Genomic DNA, 23,066 nt, shown 5'->3' on the forward strand with positions numbered 1-23,066 from the left:
CAGAACACCTTCCAATACTTTTTTCATTCCCACATTTTCAACCTCAAATAATGTTTCTGTAAAAAGAATACACATGATTCAGAACCAAGAGAAAAAACCTACTCATTCCTTTTAGCTATTTTAGAAATTTCAGTACATTTTCATATACAATAAATGTTATTGAAGCAGCAGGAACATTTTTTAGAAGGTTTGGTGTAATTCCCCTGTAGAAGCCTCGAACACCCTCAAACCTGCATGACCCAGCAGAGAAAAGAAAGAAGTTAGCATCCTAAAGATAATAAAAAGGAATGAATAGGAATGGAATAACAGCAACTTAAAGTCTCAAAAGAACTTTTTAACTGAAGAGTGATCCCAAATATCTGATATTAACAACATGGGACTTCAACTAGTGAACGTCATGTTGCAACTATAACAACTACAGGTTTATAGCTCAATAGTCTCTCTTTGCATTCATTAGTAATTCAATCAGATGTTAGAAAAAGAAATTCCATTTCCTTAACAAGAGGCATATGCTAGAAAGCTGGTTTTCTATGTTGGTTACTCTTTTTCTCTGACAATATCTACGACATATCAAGGCTGAATTTCATTCTTACCGTGCTGTTTCCCTTATTACATGCCAGCTATCCATATATCTTGGAATTCCCTCAGAACTAGGTCGTTGCTGGAAAAACAAGATATCATAAAGTTCAAATCATCAATAAAGTAACAGCAAAACCTATGAAACAAACAGATTGACAAGGGGCTACTGCAGAAGTTATGCTGAAAGGTTTAGCAATCTTCATGAATTGATCGTGATTAATAAAACCTCAGACAAGGAACTATCAACTGAGACCATATAAAAAGACAAATATTAAAATAATTTATAGATATACCTGCAATCGAGATCGTATAACCTGGGGGGGAAAAATCAACATAACTGCATTAGTGATAAGTAACAAATAAAACGACCACCTACAAAAACTATAAAGGAATGCAAATAATATATGCCCACCTGGAATGGATATGATAGAAGAATGGCAGCGACTTTCGATGATGCCCCTAAGGCTGCATAGTCAAGTGAATTCTGCACGAAAAGCCAGAGTATAAGAAGCTAGTTAATTTGCCAATTGAGTCTCCAACTCTCCATCCAATATGCAGACCCTTAAACTCAATTAGAAGGAACCAAAAGCAATATCCAACAAATGAATGATTTAAATAACAGTAGCTGGCAAAAAAAAAAAGTAATAGAAAGAAACTTAATAAATCATAATATTCCAATTCTTCAAGTACTATAAAAAAATAAAACAGAAGTTCCATATTCATAAAAATAGAAGAAAAGAAATTCAAAGATGGTGGAATTGATAACACAGATTTCCATTTTTTAAGTTTGTAGTACACTTCTTCCAGAATAATCATAAATCACATGGCACAATCAGCATGTTTTGAACGGTAAACAGGTATCCTGAGCAGAAGAGACACACAGTAATCTGATTCCTAGTCTTCCCCAATTGACCACATTTACAAGTGCATAAACAGATATACACAAATTTGTACACCACAAGTTGGGATTTCTTCAACCGGTGCAGTGAATACTAACCAGTGACTAGACATATTTAACAAACAGCCAAAAAGGACCTCTATATTAAAGTCTTTATGAAATGGCAATCAAAATATATAATTCTAGAGCACACAGATCTAGAGAATTTTAAAGGGCCTATTTCATACAGAACAACAAGTATATCGATAGAGAAATACCAATACAGTATCCGAACTTCCAGAATTATTTGTGCCTTGTTTAGACTTCAAGTCAACAATAACTTTACGGAGTTCTTCATATGCAGTGAATTGAATAGCACCATGGGAGACCTGCTGAAACAATACGAAAACCTTTAAGTTGCAGATTGTAAAGTAAGATTGATGTGTGTACATACTATCAGCACAATCTTCACATTCAGTAAGTGCACAAGAATCTCCAGAAGCATTTCCTTCCATCTGCTCAGCAGTGTGAATAAAGATGTCTTCTGGATACCCTCAATATTAACCTTTTATTACCAATCTATACAATTACAACTTCTTCACATGTTTCATTAATTTCTTTTGCATAAATTGACTCGACCATAATTCTTTATAATCTTTACATGACAACACAACCCAATATGCTATTACATAAAGTAATGCTCACAAGGCTGTACACAAAGGCAGTTAGGTATCTGTGGGAAAAGACTAGGGAACCTAAAATCCTATGTAAAAGACTTTCCTATAAATGATTGTGAAAACCCTTTTTTTTTATCAATCAGTTGTTTATATTGAGATGATCTAATATTTCTTCAAAGGAACTTCCAGACCGAGGAATCATAGTCAAAGAAAAAGAAAAAGACACTTTTACTCTTTGCTAAATATCCAAAATCTTCAAAAGGAATACAGTCCTTATTTACGAATCTTGATTAATGTACATTTTTGCAAGGAAACAAAAACGAACAGTTATAGAGGAATACAATAAGCTGGTAGACAACAACGTACCAGAAAAAGACTAGGACCAAGACCCTTATACAGTGCAGCAAATCCTTCCTCTCTCATTATGGTTCTCAAGGCATCTGAAATAGAAATAAAGACATTTTGTGGTTTATAAACAAGAAATAGAAACTACGAACATGAGCACAAAGAATAAAATATCTCTAACAGACACAGTTTATTTAGCAGATGTTCTAGAAACCCACAGCCCATGCTGTGGTGAAATTGAAAAGAAAATTTCTTAATGTTTGGAACCTATTCCATCTTACAAAATAGCTATCTTCAAATTCTAGAAGTCATACATTACTATGGTTTATCTTCAGCACAATCTAACTGCTAAAACAAATAAGAAATCTCTGATATATCAAGCGAGCCAAACAAAGAACCAGACATTGCAGACATCAAGTTAAGGTGAGATGTGAAGCGGACCATAAAAACCAGAATAAGGGCGTGTTTGATGGAGAGGAGTCTGAAGCTGCAGTCTTGTTTTTACAAGCCAAATAGGATTTGTGCACAAAGAAACCTGACAAAACCACAAGTTTGCTATCATCTATAGGTACCACGAGGCAAACCTATGTCTACCTTCCCAAATATTAAAAGGAAACAGAAAATGGTGTGCTACTCATCCAAAAACTTGTCAATCTTAGCTCGAAGCAAAATCAAATAGTATCATTTTCAGAAAAAATGTTCCAAAAGCAACAATATTCAGGAAGGTGCTAACCTTCCAATTAAGAGTTTGAAATATTCAAGTTCTTTTTTACTTAATCAGATAGGTAGTTAGAAAAAAACTAAAGAATTTGACAAAACAATTTGATTTCAAAATCTCTCCCGAACACTCTCGACAGCAAGTCCCTTGACTTCACATTGCTAGATACCAAGGGTTACAGACTATGGGCGCCACTTGGCAGATGTAGGATAAATAGGCAACCAGGATTTGATCAAACTTTTCAGAAGAACAAAACTAAAATTTCATTCTGGCAAAGTTATTTGAAGTCTGCAGACTCACCAGAGCACCAGCTTCTGCTGCAGAAGCAAGATGAAGACCAGGACTCAGCTTCTCATCCCCGTTTTTAGAATACCTCTGTTTGGCTCTTCCATAGCTACAAAGCGCAGAGCTTTCGGTTCATTCTCAACAGAACAGCACACATGTATTCTTTTCTAACAAGCATTTATCACGTAAAAAACCGAAATTTGTACTTGATCTTAAGGCATGTACGCTAAAGCCCTCATAAATTTCTAATATAACTACATACTTCATAGCATAGACATTTTTCTAGCGAAAAAAAATCGAAATGAACTTACTAAACTAAGGTGATCTTTGCTACCGTATGATTATATATCAGAAATTGCATAAGAAAAACAGTACATTGTTACTTACAAGAAGAAATATAAACCCCAGGAAACAGTGGAGCCAATCACAGCAGGAGAGAAACCTGCATAGAGTCCTCTCAGTCCCTGAAACACAAAGCAACACCGAAGCAGTAAATCATCAAAAACCCTAGGGAATTTAATTTTACAGGAGGTGAAAGCTAAGGATCCAACTTTACCTCCAATCGAGCAATGGTGAAGATAGCGTTCGCCGTGTTCTTGTAAGTCGGAAGATTGGAGATTCGGCCGTCGTTGACTTGAAACCTGGTGCGGACGACGTCGAGGGGATGCATAGCGGCAACGGTTGCGAAGCCGGCGACGGCGCCGGCGGTGGCGTTTTCCCACTGCCACTGCGGCGGCGACGACGACGACGACATTTGGATTTCGGAGCGGCGGTGTCAAGGGGATGGTGGTGTGGTTAGGTTAGGGCGATCAGCAGAGGTTTTCTTCTGCATTTCAAATTGAAAAAAGGCGAGCTCTTCAACTAGTAAATACTAATATTGAGCTATGTAGCACTCTAAACCGTTTTGTTCACTCTGCAGGGTCCAAGTATATTTTTAGTCCACTAAAACGGCGCCGTATTTGAGTTGTAATTTTGCATGTCACTTGATAGTGAAATTTAACCTCTGAGATTTGGTGGTAACCAAACCATGATGTGAAAATAGTGGTTAACTAGATTTTGATGATGGCTGTCCAGGTGTGGTGGTGAATTCACAATAATCAGTAAATCAAGAGTGGTCATGTTGCCTAAAGTTGCTTATTCACTATATATGATTAATCATCCAGAGTCCAAGGTTGGGGGACTCGAATCTTTAGTCACCCTGTGAATATTATTGACTGCAACCAAGCCATTCCAACAGTACTATTTTGATGAGACTACAAAAGAAACAGAGACCTAACTTCCAATCCTCTAAGCACTGTCCTTTCAAGTTTATACATGCTTTTGAACAAACATGCAGAGTACACATTGTATGGTTCAACATTCTGACCTCTTATCAAAATTTTAACTCTACAAAAATCAATTGCTGACGGTCATCGAGTGAGAAGAAAATACTCAAATGTATGAAACAGCTAACAAAACTTTGCTCATACTGTGTGTTATTCTAGTACAATGAAAGACAAGCAAAACAGTTCAATAAATGCTTTGCATCATCAAGAAACAAATTTTGATCTCCAGAACATCTACTCATCTAGTAGACTATGTCACCAGTGTGATGAACCACCACTTGCTACTCTACATTTTAACAATCCTTGAGGCTAGTGCGTTGCGCTTCTTTATGTCTCTCCGCCTCGTGAGTCTACACCAAAACATATAAACCCAACATTAATGATTGTAGTTGCATTACTGCCTTGCGACAAGAAAAAAGGCTTTAGTAACAAAGAACGATAATGAGTGCTATGAAAGATCATAGCCAAAAAACATTGACCAATACGGTGGGTGCTTATGTGATACCAGTAAGCATGTAAAATGACGTATTGCCCAGCTGCACACACATTTCAGCGTGCTGCCGCAGAACATCACATCCATGCATTTTACAATCATTGCAAATGTTGCAGATTTGTACCTCACATTGCCATTAGTAATCGGCCACTACCCATCATGCCTATAAACAGGCACAGAACCGGGGGTGGCTGAGGTGTGCTGCAGCCCACCCCATTTTTGAGAGAAATATATGCAGGGTACAGGTTATATAATAGTCTTTCGCCAATATCACCTAAAGGCCTTTCCCTCTCTCTCTCTCATCTCTAATTCATTTTCTTCTATTCTGATTAGTGAATTTGTCATAAAACTGATTAGTGAATTTGTTTTTTCCTTTAAATACATAACTTAGTTTGATTCGGCCCACCTTCTTTTACAATCCTGGTTCCGTCCTTGCCTTTAAACAAAACCAGATGTACTGCTTATTCCTCTTATGGCATTCTCGACCTCATACCTACCAACATCAAGCTACAAAGCCTAGATACTAATCAACGCTACTAGGGAATTGTCGATAACAAGTAAAATTCAAACTCCATACTGCCTAGCAATATAGTGGCCTTTACATAAGACAATCTACCGCGCTAGTGAAGGTTTTTATCAATGTGAAATTCTACAACAGAAATTGTTAAGCTTCCATTGCTAGGTTAGCATTTCCAACTCTTTTACTCACTGAAAAGTACTTTGAGTAACTTCGATTGAAAGTTTTTCACATTTTATAGCTATTACTGCCAAACTCATCAACTAAGCTACACACACTACAATACACAGCCCAGAATCAAATCAAATTCAAATTCACAGTGACAAGAGCACAAATTACCTCACTCCATCGAAACTACAGCACCAACTTCCTTCATCTTCGCCACAATCGACTCCGCCTCCTCCTTCGTAACCCCCTTCTTCAACAGCGTAGGGGCCTTCTCCACCAAGTCCTTAGCCTCCTTCAACCCCAACGCCGTAAACGTCCTCACCTCCTTAATCACTTTAATCTTCGCCGCCGCATCAAAAGAATCAAGCTTCACGTCGAACGCCGTCTTCTCCTTCTTCTCCTCCGCCTTCCCCGCCGCCGCGCCGCCGCCCTTGCCACCGCCCCGGAGCCCGCCGATTCCCATCCCCGGCATCATCATCATCATCGCCGGCATCTCCTTTATCCCCAGTTTCTCTCTCAGCACCTCCGTCAGGTCCGAGACCTCGAGCAGAGTGAGCCCCGAGATCTCGTCCGCGATCGCCGAGACCTTCTCCGGCGCGGCGGCGGTGGTGTAAGTGGCGGCGAAGTGGGAAGAAAGATAGGGTCTTGAGTGGAGATTAGGGTTCTGGGGGAGGGTTTTGTGAATTCGAGAAAGATGTGGGGAAATGAATCGTAAATATCTCATTTTGTTGGGGTTGGGATTGTAATTAACAGAGTGTTATCTGGGCATTGTGGTGGTGGGAGGATCATAAGGTTGGTGTGTTCATGGCTTTGAAGGTGAGAAAGAGAGAGAGAGAGAGAGAGAGAGAGAGAGAGAGAGTGGTGTGCTGGAAGTGACCTCTGGAGCTTTGCAGAGGCATAAACCCTATGGGGGAGGCTTAAGTTGGGCTTGAAGAAGATGAAGAGAAGTGAAATATGATGGTGGGCCGAAATCCATATCTTGGGCCTGGTACATGAATTGTCGAGATAGTTTTTTTTTTTCCTTTTTTTCGAACTCATGATTTTTTTTTCTAACCATCACCTTTGTTAACGTTTTTCTTACCATCTAAGCTAGCTTTGGTAATCTCTGATTAAGATGATCTACAGCATATTCTTTTGTTATAAATGAGTAACAAGATTCGAACTCTAATGTTGATGCCGTGGAGGTATTAGTCCTGCTTAGACCAAACACTATAACCCTTCAAGTCCACTTGGTTATCCGAGAACAGTGAAACGTTGAGGTCACTTCTTGTTAAGGTCAGTTCGTCTTCTGTTGTTGACATCATTTCATCTTCAGAACAAGAGAAAAAGAAAAGAAAAAAGGTTAAAATTTCACGTCTAATGAGTGGATTTCTAATAGGGTTTAGTATTTATACCAAACACCCTAGAATCCTACAGAATCAAGCATGTAATAAAAAGTCGACAAACTTTTGAATACCACCAAATTTGAACCGATATTTTAAAGTCTTGATTGAATATCAAAAAATTTTAAATCTTAATTGATTACCCATAGCCTTTTGAAATACAAATAATCCCACAAACTCTTAAATTGAATACACCCCCTAAGCTACCCCTGTTACTTGTTTCGCAAGGATTATTCATAATGTTCTAATATGGCATTAGAGAAATCATTACATACCAATATTAGGCCAATAGATACATCCATATATTGTGGAGTCCAGAATTGTATCCAGAGAATCACATATAGTGATAATTAAGAGTTGATCTTCCTGCGATTCTGTCTGATCTCTCCCACTGACCCAATAAGTGGTGAAAAGATCGATGGGGTACATCACAATGGACTTGGCATATTGATCAAAGAAAGCCTCATTGTTCTCTGCATATTTCTGCACCAATTGCATTGCTTCTTCACTTTGTGTCAAAAGCTCTTGGTCAGAGCCTAGCAGGCCCCTGTTATACACCAAGTTCTTGAAGTAGTAGTTGTCAAACTTTGCTGGGCTGGTAAAGTCCAAGTAGAACAGCTTCTGGTCTCCGCCAGATTCCGGGCATTGGCTTCTCAGTTTTTTGGCATATGAGTCCTCAATAGGAAGCCCCTTTCCTGTTTTGTTGTAAAGTCTCTGCCTGAAAGAGACGCATCGCGCAAGTCCAATAGTGTGGCTTCCTGCACATCAGTTGAACGTTAGTGTGCATATATTATACATAGCAATTACGCGTCGGTTTTCTAACAGCTTAAGCATTTAGAAAATAGTGGTAAGCGAACAACTTTGTCATGGTGGGAGCAGTGAGCTTAATTATAAAGCTAAAGGATTGAAGCAATAAGTTAACAGAACAAGCATAAATTTGAGCTGATCCATATATATATATTTTCCAGACCAATGTGGATTTAGGTTTATCCGCTCCATATCGGATCTGTTCTGACATGTCTACTTTATTGGATGGTGTTGGACACTTGGACAAAAATTATTGTTATATTGGTAAAGTTACCGGATAATGCAACTAGATCAACAATGTTAAGGTTTTGCTTCTTGAACTTATAGTAGATGGTTTTGAGAGTGTCGTTTGGAGAAGGGATGTAATAACTATTACCACCCAAACTGGCACCTAGAGAATCTCTTCTTCCTAATGGAACTTCCCAGTTTGGTCCTCCAGCCTATAAAATGCAACAAATTATTGATCAGCTTGTGAGTTTAGGCTTATGAGTACACCTTATACCCCACTAGCTAGAACTTACTACATAAACCGAGTATTAAGCAACCATAGCCAAAATGTCAGCACAGGACACTGTGTTGGGGCACTCTTCCTCTAATGCAGATTTGATCTCATCGATTACTTCCAACCATCGAATTGATTTATAGTTCGGGATGGAATTCTGCTCGGTGATGAATCTGTCAGTACTGTTCAACAGAACTGATTCATCACAACCCTGCAACATTAGCAATGTACAAGTGATTCTTAAGTGCTTCATTCAATGATGTTAATACAGCTTAGCTTATGTGCATTACAGTGATTTCGGCATAAGTTTAACTAGGGACCTGTACAAAGCAGTCATGGAAATGCAGCCTGAGCAAAGAAGCAGGCATTCTTCCATCTATTGCAGCAGCCTCGGCAACTACGAACTTTACAATCTCTTGAGCTTGTGGGCAAGTGTCGTCATAGAAGTGTGGGTCGAGACCGCCAAGTTCTTTTTGACATAAACAAGGTTACAAGGAGCATATGAGAGGAAAAAAGGAGCTAGAAAGAAGAGCAGGTTACTGTGAGCCATAAATTTAGTGGTATTAGTATTCTCACTTCAAGACAATTAAGAAGACTTGAAATTGTGAGTTCTTGGGTGGTTTATGTGTATTTAATTATTTATAGAAGAGACTTTGTAGAGAAATATGGAGAGGTGAGGAACAAAAAAGCTAGAGTTGGTAGCTTCCAAAAGACAAGAGAATGTTGGAGTTGGTATGTAGCTTTCAAGCTTTGGGCTAACTAGTTCATCATGATTATGAGTTGAAATCAGAAAATTAGTTACAAGGTATAAGCTAAGCTGATCATAGAAGCATTTTAGTTTACAATCAAAGTATACTTGACATAGGAAAAATTTCATTATAGTTAAATTGTGTCTATTATGTGAAGAAATCTGAGCATCCAACTCATGCCAAAACCAATTGGCTATAGGTGAGATGTCCAAGAACTTGTATTGTGTTCCGTACAGCTTAGATTTTTTCAATGTGGGAGTCTATTCTCATTTCTCCAACATCATGAACCTAAAATTGATGACTCAGTGTGTAAAGATACCAAAGAGCAAGTTTTTCTTTTCGAAAATAGACGATACTTTTATTAATGAGAATAACCAAAGAAGAGTACATCTCTGGCTGATATAAAAGCTAAACACTATAAACAAGAACTTCAAAAACATAGAGAAGGTAATAGAACACCCCATGATGATCATCATGTACTACATGTCAACTTCTAGTGACCCAGAAATCACAGTCTAATCAAGAGTAGTTGACCTTCCTGCAATTCTTTCTGATCTCTCCCCTTGAACCTGTAATTGGTGAAAGATTCCCCATCTTAATCATGGACTTGGCAAATTGGTCAAGGAAAAGCTGGTTGTTCACTGCATATTGCTGAACCAATTGCTTGGCTACTTCACTCTTTGTAACAAGAACTTGGTCAGAGTTAAGCAGGCCCTTGTTAGCCAATAAGTTCTTGAAGTAGCTGTTGTCAAACTTTGTTGGGCTCACAAAGTCCAGGAAGAACAGGTTTTGGTCTCCACCAGATCTTGGGCAATTGTTCCTCAAACTGGCAGCATATGACTGGTCAAGAGTGAAGTCAGCAAGCCCTCTTCCTGTTTGGTTGTAAAGTCTCTGTCTAAAAGTGGTGCACCTGGCATTTCCAATAGTGTGACTTCCTGTATATCAGATGTCACAAAGATAAAATTTAGGTCAAAAAATTCTTTAATATCCTCGAAAGCTTCATTTTTGAGAAGCAACAATATTCGAAAAAAAAAAATATATATATATATATATATATATTGAATAGTGATATCTATGGGTACTGTGACAATTATTTTCGGGCATCATTATTGAATAGTGAAATCTTCATTATAATGGAGAATAATTATGGTGCCCATTAACTATCACCTATTTGTTCACCACTTTGGGACATAAATAAATGTTATGTAGGCAATCTTACCAGATAGTGCAACAAGATCAACAATGTTAAGCTTTTGCCTCTTGAACTTGGTGAGAATGGTTTGGAATGTGTTGTTTGGAGCAGGGATTTCATTGTTGGAGCCGCTTAAACTCGCGACTCTAGAGTCTCTTCTTCCTAGTGGGACTTCCCAGTGTGGTCCTCCAGCCTGCAAAATGCAACAACTTCATGGTCAGATTGTGACTTTAGGGCTTTAGGCCATTTAGTTAAGCCAATATAGCTAGTTAGCACTTACTAAAACAGTGGAGTCTCTAGCAGCTAGAGCCACAATGTCAGCACAAGACACAGTGCTGGGACACTCCTTCTCTATCGCAGATTTGATCTCATCAATTACTTCAAACCCTCGGATTGAATTCAGATTCGGGTTAGACCTCTTCTCGGTGATTATGTTCTTGCTACTGTCCAAAAGGATTGATCCATCACAACCCTGCAACATTAACAACAAGTGGTTTTTAAGTCCCACATCTATAATGCTCATGCTAAAATTAGAGCTACGGGATATGATTTAGATGGAGACCTTTACAAAGCAGTCATGGAAGTGCAGCCTAAGCAAAGAAGCCGCCATTCTTGCTTCTCTTGCAACAGCCTTAGCAACAATGGACTGCACAATCTGTTGAGCTTTGGGACAAGAGTGGTCATAGAACTGTGGGTAGAGATAGCCACCATAATTGTAATTGTTGTGACAGAAACCAAGTGGAGCAAAGGCAAGGAGAGAAAGAGCTAGAAAGAAGAGCAAAGACTTGGCCATAGTGTTCTGTTAATTAATTCTAGACCCTCACTTCAAGGCTAGTCAGACCACTAGAGAAGAAGACTTGAGATTGTGAAGGTGGGAAAAAATTTGGAAGACTTTGCTTTGATAATTGATAGGTTGTGTTGGAGGTATTTATAGAGGAGACTTTGTACACAATGAAGGAAAGTGAGGAACAAAAAAGCTGGAGTTGGTATAGCTTTACTAAGGAGTTGGTGTCCAGCTTAACAGCTTTGAAGCTTTGGGCTGACTAGCACGTTCATCATGAATAACTCATCTTAAAGCAGATGATTAGTTGGGACCAATTGGGAATTAACTCTAAGCTGGTTATAGTGAAGCAAACCTTTGTGGGTTGTAGACCAGGTTTTCTTGTCATGGAAACAATTGTAATCTAGTGGACCTTAATTAGGTAAATTAATTAGAAGATCAATCCCACCTAGATCTTGGTTTCTCAAAAAGCCAATTAGAACTAACATGCATGCTAGCAAGCAAGAGTAAAGTGAAACATGTTGAAACCTCTTTTGTTCCATTCCACTTAGCTTTTGCGTCTTTAGGTACTGTTCATGACAAACCCTTTGCTTAAAATTAGTAAATTGTTGGGATTAAAAATCTCGAGTAATAACACATGGTCCTTCTCAACTCTTAAGTTGAAGAAGTTTCATCTTGTCAAAAAAAAAAAAGTTGAAGAAGTTTCACCATTCCATATGAGACAAGAACTGGTCAAACCTGGAAATGTTCTTGATCCTTTACAGATGATAATAAAATGAGGATAGTAGGAGTAGCTTCACCTGCTCTGTTGATAAGAGCTATAGGAACAACGCGTAGATGACTCAAAAGTTTCTGATATAGTAACTGAGTTTGAAACTTTCATCATTTTTCCTTCCTCCTCTGACCAAAGTTTTATTTTGTTATGTTCAATCACACTGACTTTCAATGGATATCCATTGATCTCATTGACTGTCAATATCAAAGCACTGTATGTACGTCTTTTTCTGTACCCTAATATTCATGGATTGGCATTTGATTCTCTTCCCCCTTTCTTTTTTCTTTTTTCCTGAAAGGGTTTTGAATTTAGACCTCGATCTTCAACAATTATAGAGATAAATATCATCAAACTAATTAGGTTTTTGGTATTTGATTCTCTATACCCTAAGTCCCTAACCCTGATATAGACATCACTTTGCATTAATCCTCAAGCTTTATCAGTGTGGCTTTTTGACTTCAGGATCTATGATAATAGTATATAAGAGAAAATCTTGCGTGGGGCAACCGCACGGCCATGTGGTGGGGCGGACCAATCACTATCCAGCAGGGGGAGTGTTTTGGATATTACACTTTATGGAGCAGGGGCAGTTTCAGAAAAAAAAGAAAATTTTCTTTCTTCCGATTGGTTGGCCCTAAAGCCACATGGTGGGAAACCCCCACTTAAGAATTATCATGACTGGGCATATAGAAAAAGTGAGATTTAACTAAGAATTTAGGTATTTGATTTTCTTTAATCTTCAGTATATAAAATAGAGGTTCTGTTCATCTGAAACAGGTGTCCAGAAAAAGTGAGATTTAACTAATCTATAGCATTTTCCTGGGGAATAGTAGGTTAATATGTGGTTATCTAATAATGTTACAAAGAAATATAGTATAGGGCTATAGGCTAGGCAGGGTTGGAGAACTGCTCCTTTTGTCTCATATTCTTCACTAGCCCAAAAAAGAGAGAGAGCCATGAGCATCATATCAGCATATAGCTCGATCGTTTATTCCTATAGGAATATTTTTCTTTTTCTTTCTTTAATTATATACCCAGCTTGACCAATCTGCCTTGTTCTGATGAGTGAATTCTATTTTCCTTGCTCAACTCAATTTTACACTTTAATTCGCTTCCCGGTATGAAAAAATCATTTAGGAAAAGCTGTATACATGCAATTTGAAAAATTGATTGTTAATCATTGAAATGTCTGTCATTAGTGGCGGAACTCTTTGAGGGCCATAAATGTCCACCCCCAAAAATTTTGTTTGCAAATTTCTTATACGGTCTTAGAAAAATGTATAAACAATTAAACAAAATCATTAATTTTATAATGGCCCCTCCTAATGTAATATACAAGAGTAAATTTAGTAATGAGAATAGGTTCATCCCAATATAGAATTTTTAAAAATCAATTGTCATTTAATAATTTTATATGGTAATTAAGAGCGAAATTTTTGAGTTGATTAATTTCCTTTATTTTCTTCTATATAATGATTATGTTTGCATCCCTTCCTTTATAGTCTATTATCTTAGACTTCAATTCTTTCTTCAATAAATATCAAACAAACTAACTATGAATTAGGATCTAAATTTGTATATTTGCTTGGCCCCCAAGAACAAGTTCCTAGTTCCTCTCTGTTGTCATTGATGATTGTAAATTCGAAATATTGATTATTCTGTCAATAAAACCGACTTTTCCTCTAATACTGTGGTTAAGGCTTGGAGCTACCTATTTACCACATTGTTGGAAAAGAATCAAAAGATTGATGGTGGAGTTTGATGCCGGTTGGGATTATTATCATGTGGTCTCGAATGCTACGTGTTCCTGATTTGACTACTATGGTGCACCGGCCATATAATATATATTAACCAATTACCATTAAAGTACGGCAGTACTGACCAATTAATAAATCTAATTTGCATATGGTGCACCATATGCACATATATTAAGTAATTGCACATATATTAAGTAATTACCATCAAAATATGGCCGCATTGACCAATTAATCAATCTAATATTCCGATTTTCCCTTTTTTGTCAAGATACAAGTGCGTAATTTTTGTTCTTTTTCTTCTTCTAACAAAAAAAAAGCGTAATTTTAGCTTTTTCCTATTATTTTTGGATAATTAATTTGAGATTGACACCTACAAATACACATTATTACTCTACAGTATATACACAATAATCAGATCCACATTAGTCCATGCGGACTCCAGTCATGCAAAAAAAAAAAATATTAATTAATAAATAAATTACAAAACCAATCTAATACGGAAGAATATATTAACAAGATTGGAATGTATTTAAATATCTTCATCATATTAGTTCAATAACGTTCTTTTGTCATAAAAATTTACCTTCCTTTGATTATGGATTAAAAAAAATCTCATCATTCATTTTCTATATAAACCCTAACAACAATGTACATAATAAACTTGAATCAAACACTAAAAATGGGCTTAAGCTTTTTCATCCAATGCGCTTGCTTAGTGTCGTTGCTTGTATCCCTTACCCTAGTTCATGCTCAGAGAAGGGTTTTTGATGTGACAAATTACGGTGCTCGTGGAGATGGAAGAACAGATAACAGCAAGGTAATACTAACGACAATCTTATTTTTAATCCAAGAGATAAAGATGATGAGGTAATTCGATTGTTTATGGGATTTTTTTTTTTTTGTTTAATTTCTAGGCCTTCATTAATGCATGGAATGGAGCTTGTCAGAACATTGGAGGAGGTATGGTGCTGTTTCCAAGAGGCACATTTGTGGTGGCTCCGGTGGTTCTTAAAGGTCGATGCAAGGGACCAATGGAGTTTGAAATTCAGGGTACCCTACAGGCTTCTAAGGAGGTCAAAGATTTCATTGATATTGACCATTGGATCACCATACAATACGTTGACGGCTTGAACATTAGTGGTGGTGGAACCCTAGATGGCCTCGGAGCCGATGGTTGGGGATATAATGACTGCCTAAAAAACCCAGGCCGTTGCAAGCAACTCCCTGCTGTAAGTGCTTCTTACACTGCTGGCTTCAATGTTTCCTTATTCTTTTTGCATATTGGGGGCTCATCACATATCTATATCTCAACCGTTTAGTTTTTAGGTCTATTTGAGTAAATTACTTCTACATATTTTCAACTAAATTGATAATTGTTAAGCCATTCATAATTGTGATTTACAATTATAAACATGAATGGTTCAGTATTTGGTTCGTTCATTGATTTAATCTAGTTTGATAACTTAACGGTCATCAATTTTGGATGACAATTTGCGTAAGTGATCTATTCATAGAGTCCTAAGAATTGAACGGTCAAGACGCTGATAAGTGATCAAAAAGTAAGTCCCACAAATGATCCCTTAGGATGAGAAAACTTGAGCAAATACTCAGGGGCGGGCCTTGGTTCAACTAGCTGCTTATGAGATCCATTTGCGCAAATGTCTTGGTATACATTAATATGGTACCTCGAGCATTACTTCAAATTATGGATGACAAAAACGCTGATGTCAGCAGTACTTGTTGATAATGTGATTGCTATATGTTTGTTTACTTGTGATTTTAACATTTATGTTATTTTTAATGATTGTTTGTTCATCTTGTTTAGACACTGCGGTTGGATTTTGTCACCAAAGGTTACATAAGCAACATAACATCGATCAACAGCAAAAACACCCACATCAATCTTTTTGCATGCAAGGACGTACTTATTCGCAACGTCAAGATATCAGCTCCCGATGAGAGTCCCAACACCGATGGAATCCACATTGGCACCTCACAGAACATCTATATCGTAGACTCGCAGATATCCACCGGTGACGATTGTGTCTCCGTCCTCCCCGGATCACAATACATCAATGTCACCGGTGTCCAGTGCGGTCCAGGCCATGGAATTAGCATTGGAAGTCTCGGCAGAGGTGATGGTGACTCCGTTAATGACATGTATGTATCTAACTGCAGATTTGAGAGTACTCAAAATGGTGTGAGAATCAAAACATGGGCTGTGGATTCTAAACCTGGAACTGTATCACGTGTTGCCTTTGAGAACATTGAAATGGATAATGTGGAGAATCCCATCATTATTGATCAAGAATATTGCCCTGGTGGTGGTTGTAATACACAGGTTCGTAACTATACATGTTGTTCGACTCCTTCGATGTAGAGTCATTTTGCGCCTTCTGAGCAAAATCAGTTTTACTTGACTGTTAAAACTTTGATTACAACTTTTGGATAAACTATTTCATGTGTGTGCAGTCATCCTCCGAAGTTCAGATTAGTGATGTAAAGTTTAATGGCATTAGAGGCACTTCCGCTACAAAGGAAGCAATTATTCTCAAATGCAGCCGAAGTAAACCTTGCCAAAATATCGAGCTGAAGGACATTGACCTAACCTTCCGAGGACCTGGAGGACCGGCGGTTTCATTGTGCAATAATGTAGAAGGCAGAGCTTACGGCCTACAAAAGCCCACATCTAAATTGGATACACCGCGAGTAGCTGCTTACAATGAAATAGAGTATGATAACTTAGAAGGCAGAGCTTATGGTCTACAGAACCCCTCCTGGAATCTAAACACGGTGCAGGTATCCCCTGACGGCGAAATAGAGGATCCTATATAGTAACTTGGATAGCTTCACCTAAGCCTACTCCTTCTTTTTAGCCACACTGCAGATACGAACCACTACCATGTTCTCTGATCACATGCAATAGAATAGTATCGAACCATGTCGTTTCTCTGTGTAAATTACATCAAATAATTTGATTATGGAGGAATAATTTGAGTTATATGTCATATGATGTTATGAAATCTCGTATACAACTCGATCTGATTTACAAACTGGCAACGTTACATGCCATACCAGATTGTATGACAATTGAAAATTACTATAGATTGTTATCTTGTATTCAGTGAATTACAAGTCAAAACATTTGCTAACAGCTCACCAAGTTGCCGAACCAAGTTTCACATTACCAAGGAACGACCAAATAGGAGTATGCATTGATTTCAGTTGGTAACTTGATATTACAACATACCTTACATCATCGTGCTATGAGATTTCGTTTCGGAAAGACAAACAGATTCTAGAACTTGAAAACCCTCGCATGTCATACTAGTACAAGTTGGCTGAAATTCACTGTCACAACTCAAATTGCACCATATTTTCTTTCAGTTGCTGGCCTCTGCGTTCCTTGATAAGAAGCAGGAGGGTGTTCCCAAGAAGCTTCACTGGCAAAGGAACTATTAAGATCTTCTGCTCGGCTGTAGCTTTGCCCTGCTCCACTCACCTATATTTGTATCCCAAAACACCATTAGAAAATCTAGATATGATGTGCCAAACCCTATTGCAGATTGCTACAGAATTGGGTCCTGACTGGAGCTCAGTTCCCCTTGCCTGGCAAGGTTAATTTGTCCAAGGATTGGAGCCTCGTCGAAAGAATTTCCATCTTGCAATTTCAAGAAATATGATATAGAATTTATATGCTGATCTCTTAGGTACAACTACAGGTAAGGATGCCCAACATGTCTATGATGAGCCAACTTAAGCTCATTAATCTCGCATCCATAAGCAATTAGGTAATATACAAGCCATAAGGCAATAATCACTAGTACTTGCTATGTAAATTATGTTGGTAATGTATACTCACAGTTTCTAAGCAAGCAGATACAATTGTCATGCCAGGCAATGCATCAATACCACGCTGCACATGATCAAATAGAGAGAGATTATAGAGCCATGGAAAAAGTGAGAGTATTTTAAAAAGCTGAAAAAAAACTTTGAAGGTAACAGAAAACTGCCTACCTTTCCCATAACTTGAGTCTTGTAAATAAACCCTCCACAACAAAACAGAGTTGATGACACAATGAATCTGATCCAATCGATTCATTCAAACATCAAGCTTCAGATAAAAGGTACAATGATATAACATTTACATTAATCGGGTACTTCATTTATAATATTGAATGGAGTTAAATCAATGCTATCAGTATCAGGTACCACACATCCAGGACATGTACATGACATGTATATATTCAGTGTAGGAACTGCCTTACATGCAGGACAACACTCCAAATATAGCCCATCCTTTTGTACTGTCGCCATCTTGATCCTGCCTATATTCTGCAAAATTGAACGAAACAAGCTATGGTTTTAATTGAAAATGGAGCTAAATTGAAGTAGAGCAGTCTTTCAGTTAATATTATTTCAAACCATACTCCAACAGATAAAGACCATGTTTCCACCTTCCCTTATTGACCATTTAACTTGACCCTAATGATTCCTGAAAGAGTAGATGTCATTATCTAGGGACTCATTCCTAGTCTGTCAATATCACATTTCACCAGCAAGATGCAGTAAGAAGAATTGCTTTAACATGACATACTACATTACATCTCCAAAACTTATTCTACTAAGATTGGTTGAAACAAAAAGGCAGACCCAGATAAGTACTGGCCAGGCAGAGCCATGGAGCTTAAAAGGCCCTGAGGATGGAATCACGAATTCAAAAGATAACAGTATATGCATTAATGTAACATGGTATTATCCATTTTAGGGTTTAGGGTGCCCCTTCATGATTTGAAACAGAGGGAAGATCCTCAGTGACAGCAATATAAGCTTACCACACATTTTGGCAAGAATAAACTGGACAGGCTCATAACCCTCGATTGGGATAGTCACATTAACTTCATATGGAGTATCACGAGTTCTTTTACCTGAAAATTGAGATTAGATATTTAGAACATTTATCATAAAGGATATCAGTACGCACTGCAGTAAAGAATAACCCTACATCTCCAATCAATATTCAACATTGTGGGTGACAAAGTTGTAGGAGGGCTCCCTGTTACTCCTGACCCTGATAACCTAACCTCCAGGCCATTTTCTGGTAAGACCTGCAATTGTTACATCAAACGAAGGCGATGAACTTAGACCAAATTATTCAATACTGAAAGGCCTCTCATGCATCAAAGTGTAAGTTAAGTACCTTGACAATAGGTTTTTGCACCAAAGTGGACTGGGAAGCAATTGCAGTCATATAAAGGGTTACATGTATTTGTTGAGTCCCGAAGCTGCAAAATGCAAACTTCATTGGTTATCTGATGGACAGTATATTTTCGGTTGGGGCAGAATAAATGAAGCAAAGCAACTCATGGTAAATTGCATGCCTAAATTCATGGTGAGGCTTTTCAAAGCCCAATTGAGTCATGCCATCATAAACCTGCAAGTTCAAGAAAACTGATTCTTCAGTAAACAATTTAGGCTTACATGCAAGCTAATTTGCATCAGTAAGAACCAAAAAGATTCTTACAAGTTCCCATGACCGGGGGTGGAAACCAACAGTGAATCCCTTAAAGACTCGAGGACCTGGTTTCTCGCATGGAATCGCAAGTTCAAGGAAGACTCTGCAACATGTAGAAATAGCATTAGAATTGTGGAAATATGATTCTCTCATAATAAGTTAATGTTGGAAATATTTAACTTATAACCCTCTCCGTGTGTAAGACGCATCATAAACCCAGTAATTATTGAATTAAATGCAAGAGTTTCTAGTGGTACTAAACAAAAGACTTGATGGGCAACCTAGCTCTGATAATCTAATCCCAAATTATTAAACTAAAATGAAATTGGACAACAATGTTTATTACACTGTATACAACACACAATATGCCATCCTTAAAATTCTATAGAAAAGGACAAAAGAATATCTTGGTTGTTAAGACACACGGGTGTTTTCACCCTGGAAAGCTCCTATGCTGATAGCATGCAACATGTATTGAATAACTTGGTGCTATATTTCACTTTGCATTAACCATACTATGTTCCAGTAACTTTACGGCTTTCTGCACACAAAGCTCTCATGATTCAATTTAAGAGGGACTTCATATTCCACCCTATTTGTCTTCAGAAAGTAACTCCAAAGATCAGACCGTAGACGGAATGGCAGAGAGCTTTGTTTATTTTTCTTTAGCTGATTTGAGAAATTGTAATGCAACACAAAGTAGAATTTCAAGGTTCTATTTAAAAGACCTGCAAGTAGACTCATATGTGATGTTGCAGATGCACCCAAGTCCACCTGAAAAAGTAATAACCAGTCTGACTTACTGCAATACAGAATTGATGGTACTCATAGATGCAATTTAAGGAGCAGCAAAATTGTAGGAGAGAAGCTTTTGGAGAAAGGGTGTGGCAGTGAAACCTAAACTCCTGTTAATGGTTTAATGTATAAAAAACAGAGGTTTGTAAAATTTATGAGGAGTTTCATCTTCCCTATTGCTTGCTTCCTATGCCTCTCTAGTCTTCTTTCTTAATGAAACTTTGAAGAAACTGTTCCCCGTTCTGTTGAAAGTGTCTGAAACTATTTCCAGTCACATCTTATATGTTATTCCTAAACACTCAGATGCTTTCCTCATTCTGCTGAAATAGTAAGAAACTCTTCCTGTCATGTCTTATATAGTTATATTTCATTCCTGTTCACTTAGCTTCTTTCCCCTCTCCCAATTCACCTAAACTTCTAGTTCTCTCCACCTTTCTTGTAAGCATCCATTTGAACACAAGGGCTCCAATTTGTTAATGGTATCCGTAGACTTCTCTAGTATTATCTATTGAGCTTTTAACCAAAAACAGAGTTCAACCATTGGCAAGAGTACATTTCTCCATGTATTTGAAAGGACCATATCAATTCCTAGTGTAAATAACAAGGGACTATATCAATTCCTAGTATAAAGAACAACTGCACATTAACTTTGAAATGAAAGGTTCACAAACCTGTGCATTGTCCATTTAAACAATTTCCACATATAACGTTTACCTGAGTTTATAGAAGGAAGAAGAAATAAAAAAAGATAATGAGAGAAGTACAATAGCCGGGATTGCTAAACAAATAATCCCCTTTCAAATGTTCACCTCTTAGGAAATAAAATCAGGGTGTTGAAGGGGGAATAGTTTTTCCAGCATAAACCAACCTGAGCTGTTCGCCCCATTTTATCATAACTTCGTTCACAATTCACCAGGTCACCATTGTAAAACCCCTACACATCAAGTAACTGATATAGCTATGACAATACAATTTCCTATTCACTTGAAAGTCTACATGAATAGACATGTTGAAGAGTTTGAAACCAGAAAACTCACTTGAACAAAGTCTACATGCCCTGAACCAGAAACAAAGTGGTTGAACTTGTCAAATCGACCAAAATCAACATACCCCTGCATCACAAGGAGCATTCAGTACACAAATAAAAACATCCAAATGTCCGCTTACCAACTCAAAAAAGAATCATTTTTGGTGCATGTGGCAACTTTATACCAAATGCAGACGCAGCTTTAAAGCTTATTAAAACTATGATTAACTGGACAATTACATGAAGCATTTCGCAACGTCTCGTATTCATGTGTACTAAGCAATACAATCACTAAAACAATGAAATAAAATTGAAAGAAAATTTTAAAAAAAAGTACTTGAGAACATGTAATGGACTACCGTTTGTGATCTGCTCTCCACATCTTTGCAAAATCGAACCACCAAGTCGGCATCCTGCATCGAAACGAACTACAATTCACACCTTTTTGCTTCTGGATTACATTGATAATTACACTCAAACTTCCAGAGGAAAATTATTACACTAAATATAATGAAAAACACTGAAATTACCGTCCGCTCATACTCAAAATGATGTCCAATCCAGCTACTCTGATCATAAACTTAAGAGAAAAACAACTTGAAACAAAATCAAATCCCAAACTTTGAAGCATTACTAACTATTAAGCTAAACCAATCGTTTCCGAAAGGATACAAAATCGACGAGGCGGCTAGAGTTATCGAAGGCATAGCAGTTGGATCTCGGCGCCAAAACCGAGGCGGCCGGAAGAGCGTTTAACACGAGAACTGAAAAGAGAAGAATCGGAAGGCTATGTGAGTGAAGGAACGGCGAGGCCGCCGTGGATTATCGGAAATATGAGGGAATGAGAACGGACCTGTAGCTAGTGCGGAGAGAATGCGATGTGAGGAACACGAAGAAGGCGAGGTGAAACGACGTCGCAGGGTCAGCATTGTAGTGACTCTCAGTGACCGGCGACGAGGTGAAGAAAGACCCGGTTCATATTAGAATAAGAGACCCACGCCCGTCACATATTATAGAATAATTTAGTTTAATTAAGGGGTGTGTATTCATTTAAAAGAGTCTACAAGATTTTTTTGTATTTTAAAAGTTTATGGGTATTCAATTGAGATTTTAAACCATCCTTTCAAATCTTGATGTATTTAATTAAGATTTAAAATTATCCATTCAAATTTGCAAATATTCAAAAGTATACAAATTTTTAAATATTTTATTAAATGCTAGATTTTGGAGGATTTTATAGTGTTTTTTATACATATCAAAACTAAAAAACAATCCAACCACTCCCCAAGAGATTTTAATGGATTCTTTCTCACTCAAAAAATGAAGAAGCTCTTCACAAAAAAAAAAAAAAAAACTCTCAATAGGTGACACTGATCCATTTTGTCTTAGACCTATCTTCCCACTATCATCCTCTCTCATCTAATAATTTTTTATTTATTTTTATCAATATAGCTCTGAAAGCTTTAATCATTCTAGCTAATTAAGCTCATTTTCAATGGTATTGTTAAGATGATACATACTCACATGTTTTTTTTTTTAATTAAACCCTATTTATTTTTATCAATATAGCTCTGAAAGCTTTAATCATTCTAGCTAATTAAGCTCATTTTCAATGGTATTGTTAAGATGATACATACTCACATGTTTTTTTTTTTAATTAAACCCGAAGCCGGATGACGAAAGCCAGAATAGTATGTTACATACACACATGTTTATTTTGTAAATTAGATATGAAATAAATTATGTCATTAATTTACTACTTTACTTTTTGTGTAACATTTTGGTTGATTTTTTTTTTTT

At 37.4% G+C, this 23,066-nt stretch overlaps 5 protein-coding genes and 1 pseudogene across 8 annotated transcripts; 1 reads left to right on the plus strand and 5 right to left on the minus strand.

Annotated features, from left to right (window-relative positions):
• Nucleotides 1-9: 9 nt before the first annotated feature.
• LOC133717226 (folate transporter 1, chloroplastic) lies at nucleotides 10-4,368 on the minus strand. 4 transcript variants are annotated; one of them, XM_062143914.1, is made up of 11 exons: nucleotides 4,038-4,368; nucleotides 3,869-3,945; nucleotides 3,497-3,590; nucleotides 2,920-3,013; nucleotides 2,500-2,573; nucleotides 1,735-1,845; nucleotides 992-1,063; nucleotides 873-893; nucleotides 594-661; nucleotides 137-230; nucleotides 10-56 (listed from the first exon to the last, which is right to left on the minus strand). In XM_062143914.1, exons 1-11 carry the CDS (start codon nucleotides 4,233-4,235, stop codon nucleotides 24-26), a joined length of 936 nt encoding a protein of 311 aa, XP_061999898.1. In that variant the 5' UTR covers nucleotides 4,236-4,368; the 3' UTR covers nucleotides 10-23. The 4 variants fall into 4 exon arrangements, with proteins under 4 accessions (XP_061999898.1, XP_061999891.1, XP_061999915.1 ...); XM_062143907.1 differs by having other exon boundaries at nucleotides 1,735-1,848; XM_062143931.1 differs by having other exon boundaries at nucleotides 10-230.
• Nucleotides 4,369-4,917: 549 nt separating this feature from the next.
• LOC133727214 (uncharacterized) lies at nucleotides 4,918-6,866 on the minus strand. Its single transcript, XM_062154829.1, has 2 exons — nucleotides 6,156-6,866; nucleotides 4,918-5,156 (listed from the first exon to the last, which is right to left on the minus strand). Exon 1 carries the CDS (start codon nucleotides 6,706-6,708, stop codon nucleotides 6,157-6,159), a length of 552 nt encoding a protein of 183 aa, XP_062010813.1. The 5' UTR covers nucleotides 6,709-6,866; the 3' UTR covers nucleotides 4,918-5,156; nucleotide 6,156.
• An 850-nt stretch (nucleotides 6,867-7,716) lies between these two features.
• On the minus strand, nucleotides 7,717-9,225 carry LOC133727461 (peroxidase 72-like; annotated as a pseudogene).
• A 596-nt stretch (nucleotides 9,226-9,821) lies between these two features.
• On the minus strand, nucleotides 9,822-11,708 carry LOC133727215 (peroxidase 72-like). Its single transcript, XM_062154830.1, has 4 exons — nucleotides 11,179-11,708; nucleotides 10,897-11,088; nucleotides 10,644-10,809; nucleotides 9,822-10,359 (listed from the first exon to the last, which is right to left on the minus strand). Exons 1-4 carry the CDS (start codon nucleotides 11,407-11,409, stop codon nucleotides 9,944-9,946), a joined length of 1,005 nt encoding a protein of 334 aa, XP_062010814.1. The 5' UTR covers nucleotides 11,410-11,708; the 3' UTR covers nucleotides 9,822-9,943.
• Nucleotides 11,709-14,608: 2,900 nt separating this feature from the next.
• On the plus strand, nucleotides 14,609-16,764 carry LOC133742518 (exopolygalacturonase-like). The gene is made up of 4 exons (XM_062170235.1): nucleotides 14,609-14,746; nucleotides 14,844-15,158; nucleotides 15,755-16,270; nucleotides 16,402-16,764. The coding sequence occupies exons 1-4, from the start codon at nucleotides 14,609-14,611 to the stop codon at nucleotides 16,762-16,764; spliced, it is 1,332 nt and encodes a 443-aa protein (XP_062026219.1).
• A 210-nt stretch (nucleotides 16,765-16,974) lies between these two features.
• On the minus strand, nucleotides 16,975-22,265 carry LOC133717250 (uncharacterized). Its single transcript, XM_062143938.1, has 17 exons — nucleotides 22,120-22,265; nucleotides 21,939-22,030; nucleotides 21,797-21,835; nucleotides 21,626-21,679; nucleotides 21,277-21,351; nucleotides 21,108-21,173; nucleotides 20,911-20,953; nucleotides 20,173-20,218; nucleotides 19,454-19,547; nucleotides 19,311-19,363; nucleotides 19,130-19,214; nucleotides 18,935-19,037; nucleotides 18,765-18,857; nucleotides 18,198-18,264; nucleotides 17,947-18,013; nucleotides 17,792-17,845; nucleotides 16,975-17,431 (listed from the first exon to the last, which is right to left on the minus strand). The coding sequence occupies exons 1-17, from the start codon at nucleotides 22,193-22,195 to the stop codon at nucleotides 17,291-17,293; spliced, it is 1,248 nt and encodes a 415-aa protein (XP_061999922.1). The 5' UTR covers nucleotides 22,196-22,265; the 3' UTR covers nucleotides 16,975-17,290.
• Between the last annotated feature and the right edge of the window lie 801 nt (nucleotides 22,266-23,066).

The sequence above is a fragment of the Rosa rugosa genome, chromosome 1 (assembly GCF_958449725.1).
Source record: "Rosa rugosa chromosome 1, drRosRugo1.1, whole genome shotgun sequence".
Classification (NCBI taxonomy): domain Eukaryota; kingdom Viridiplantae; phylum Streptophyta; class Magnoliopsida; order Rosales; family Rosaceae; genus Rosa; species Rosa rugosa.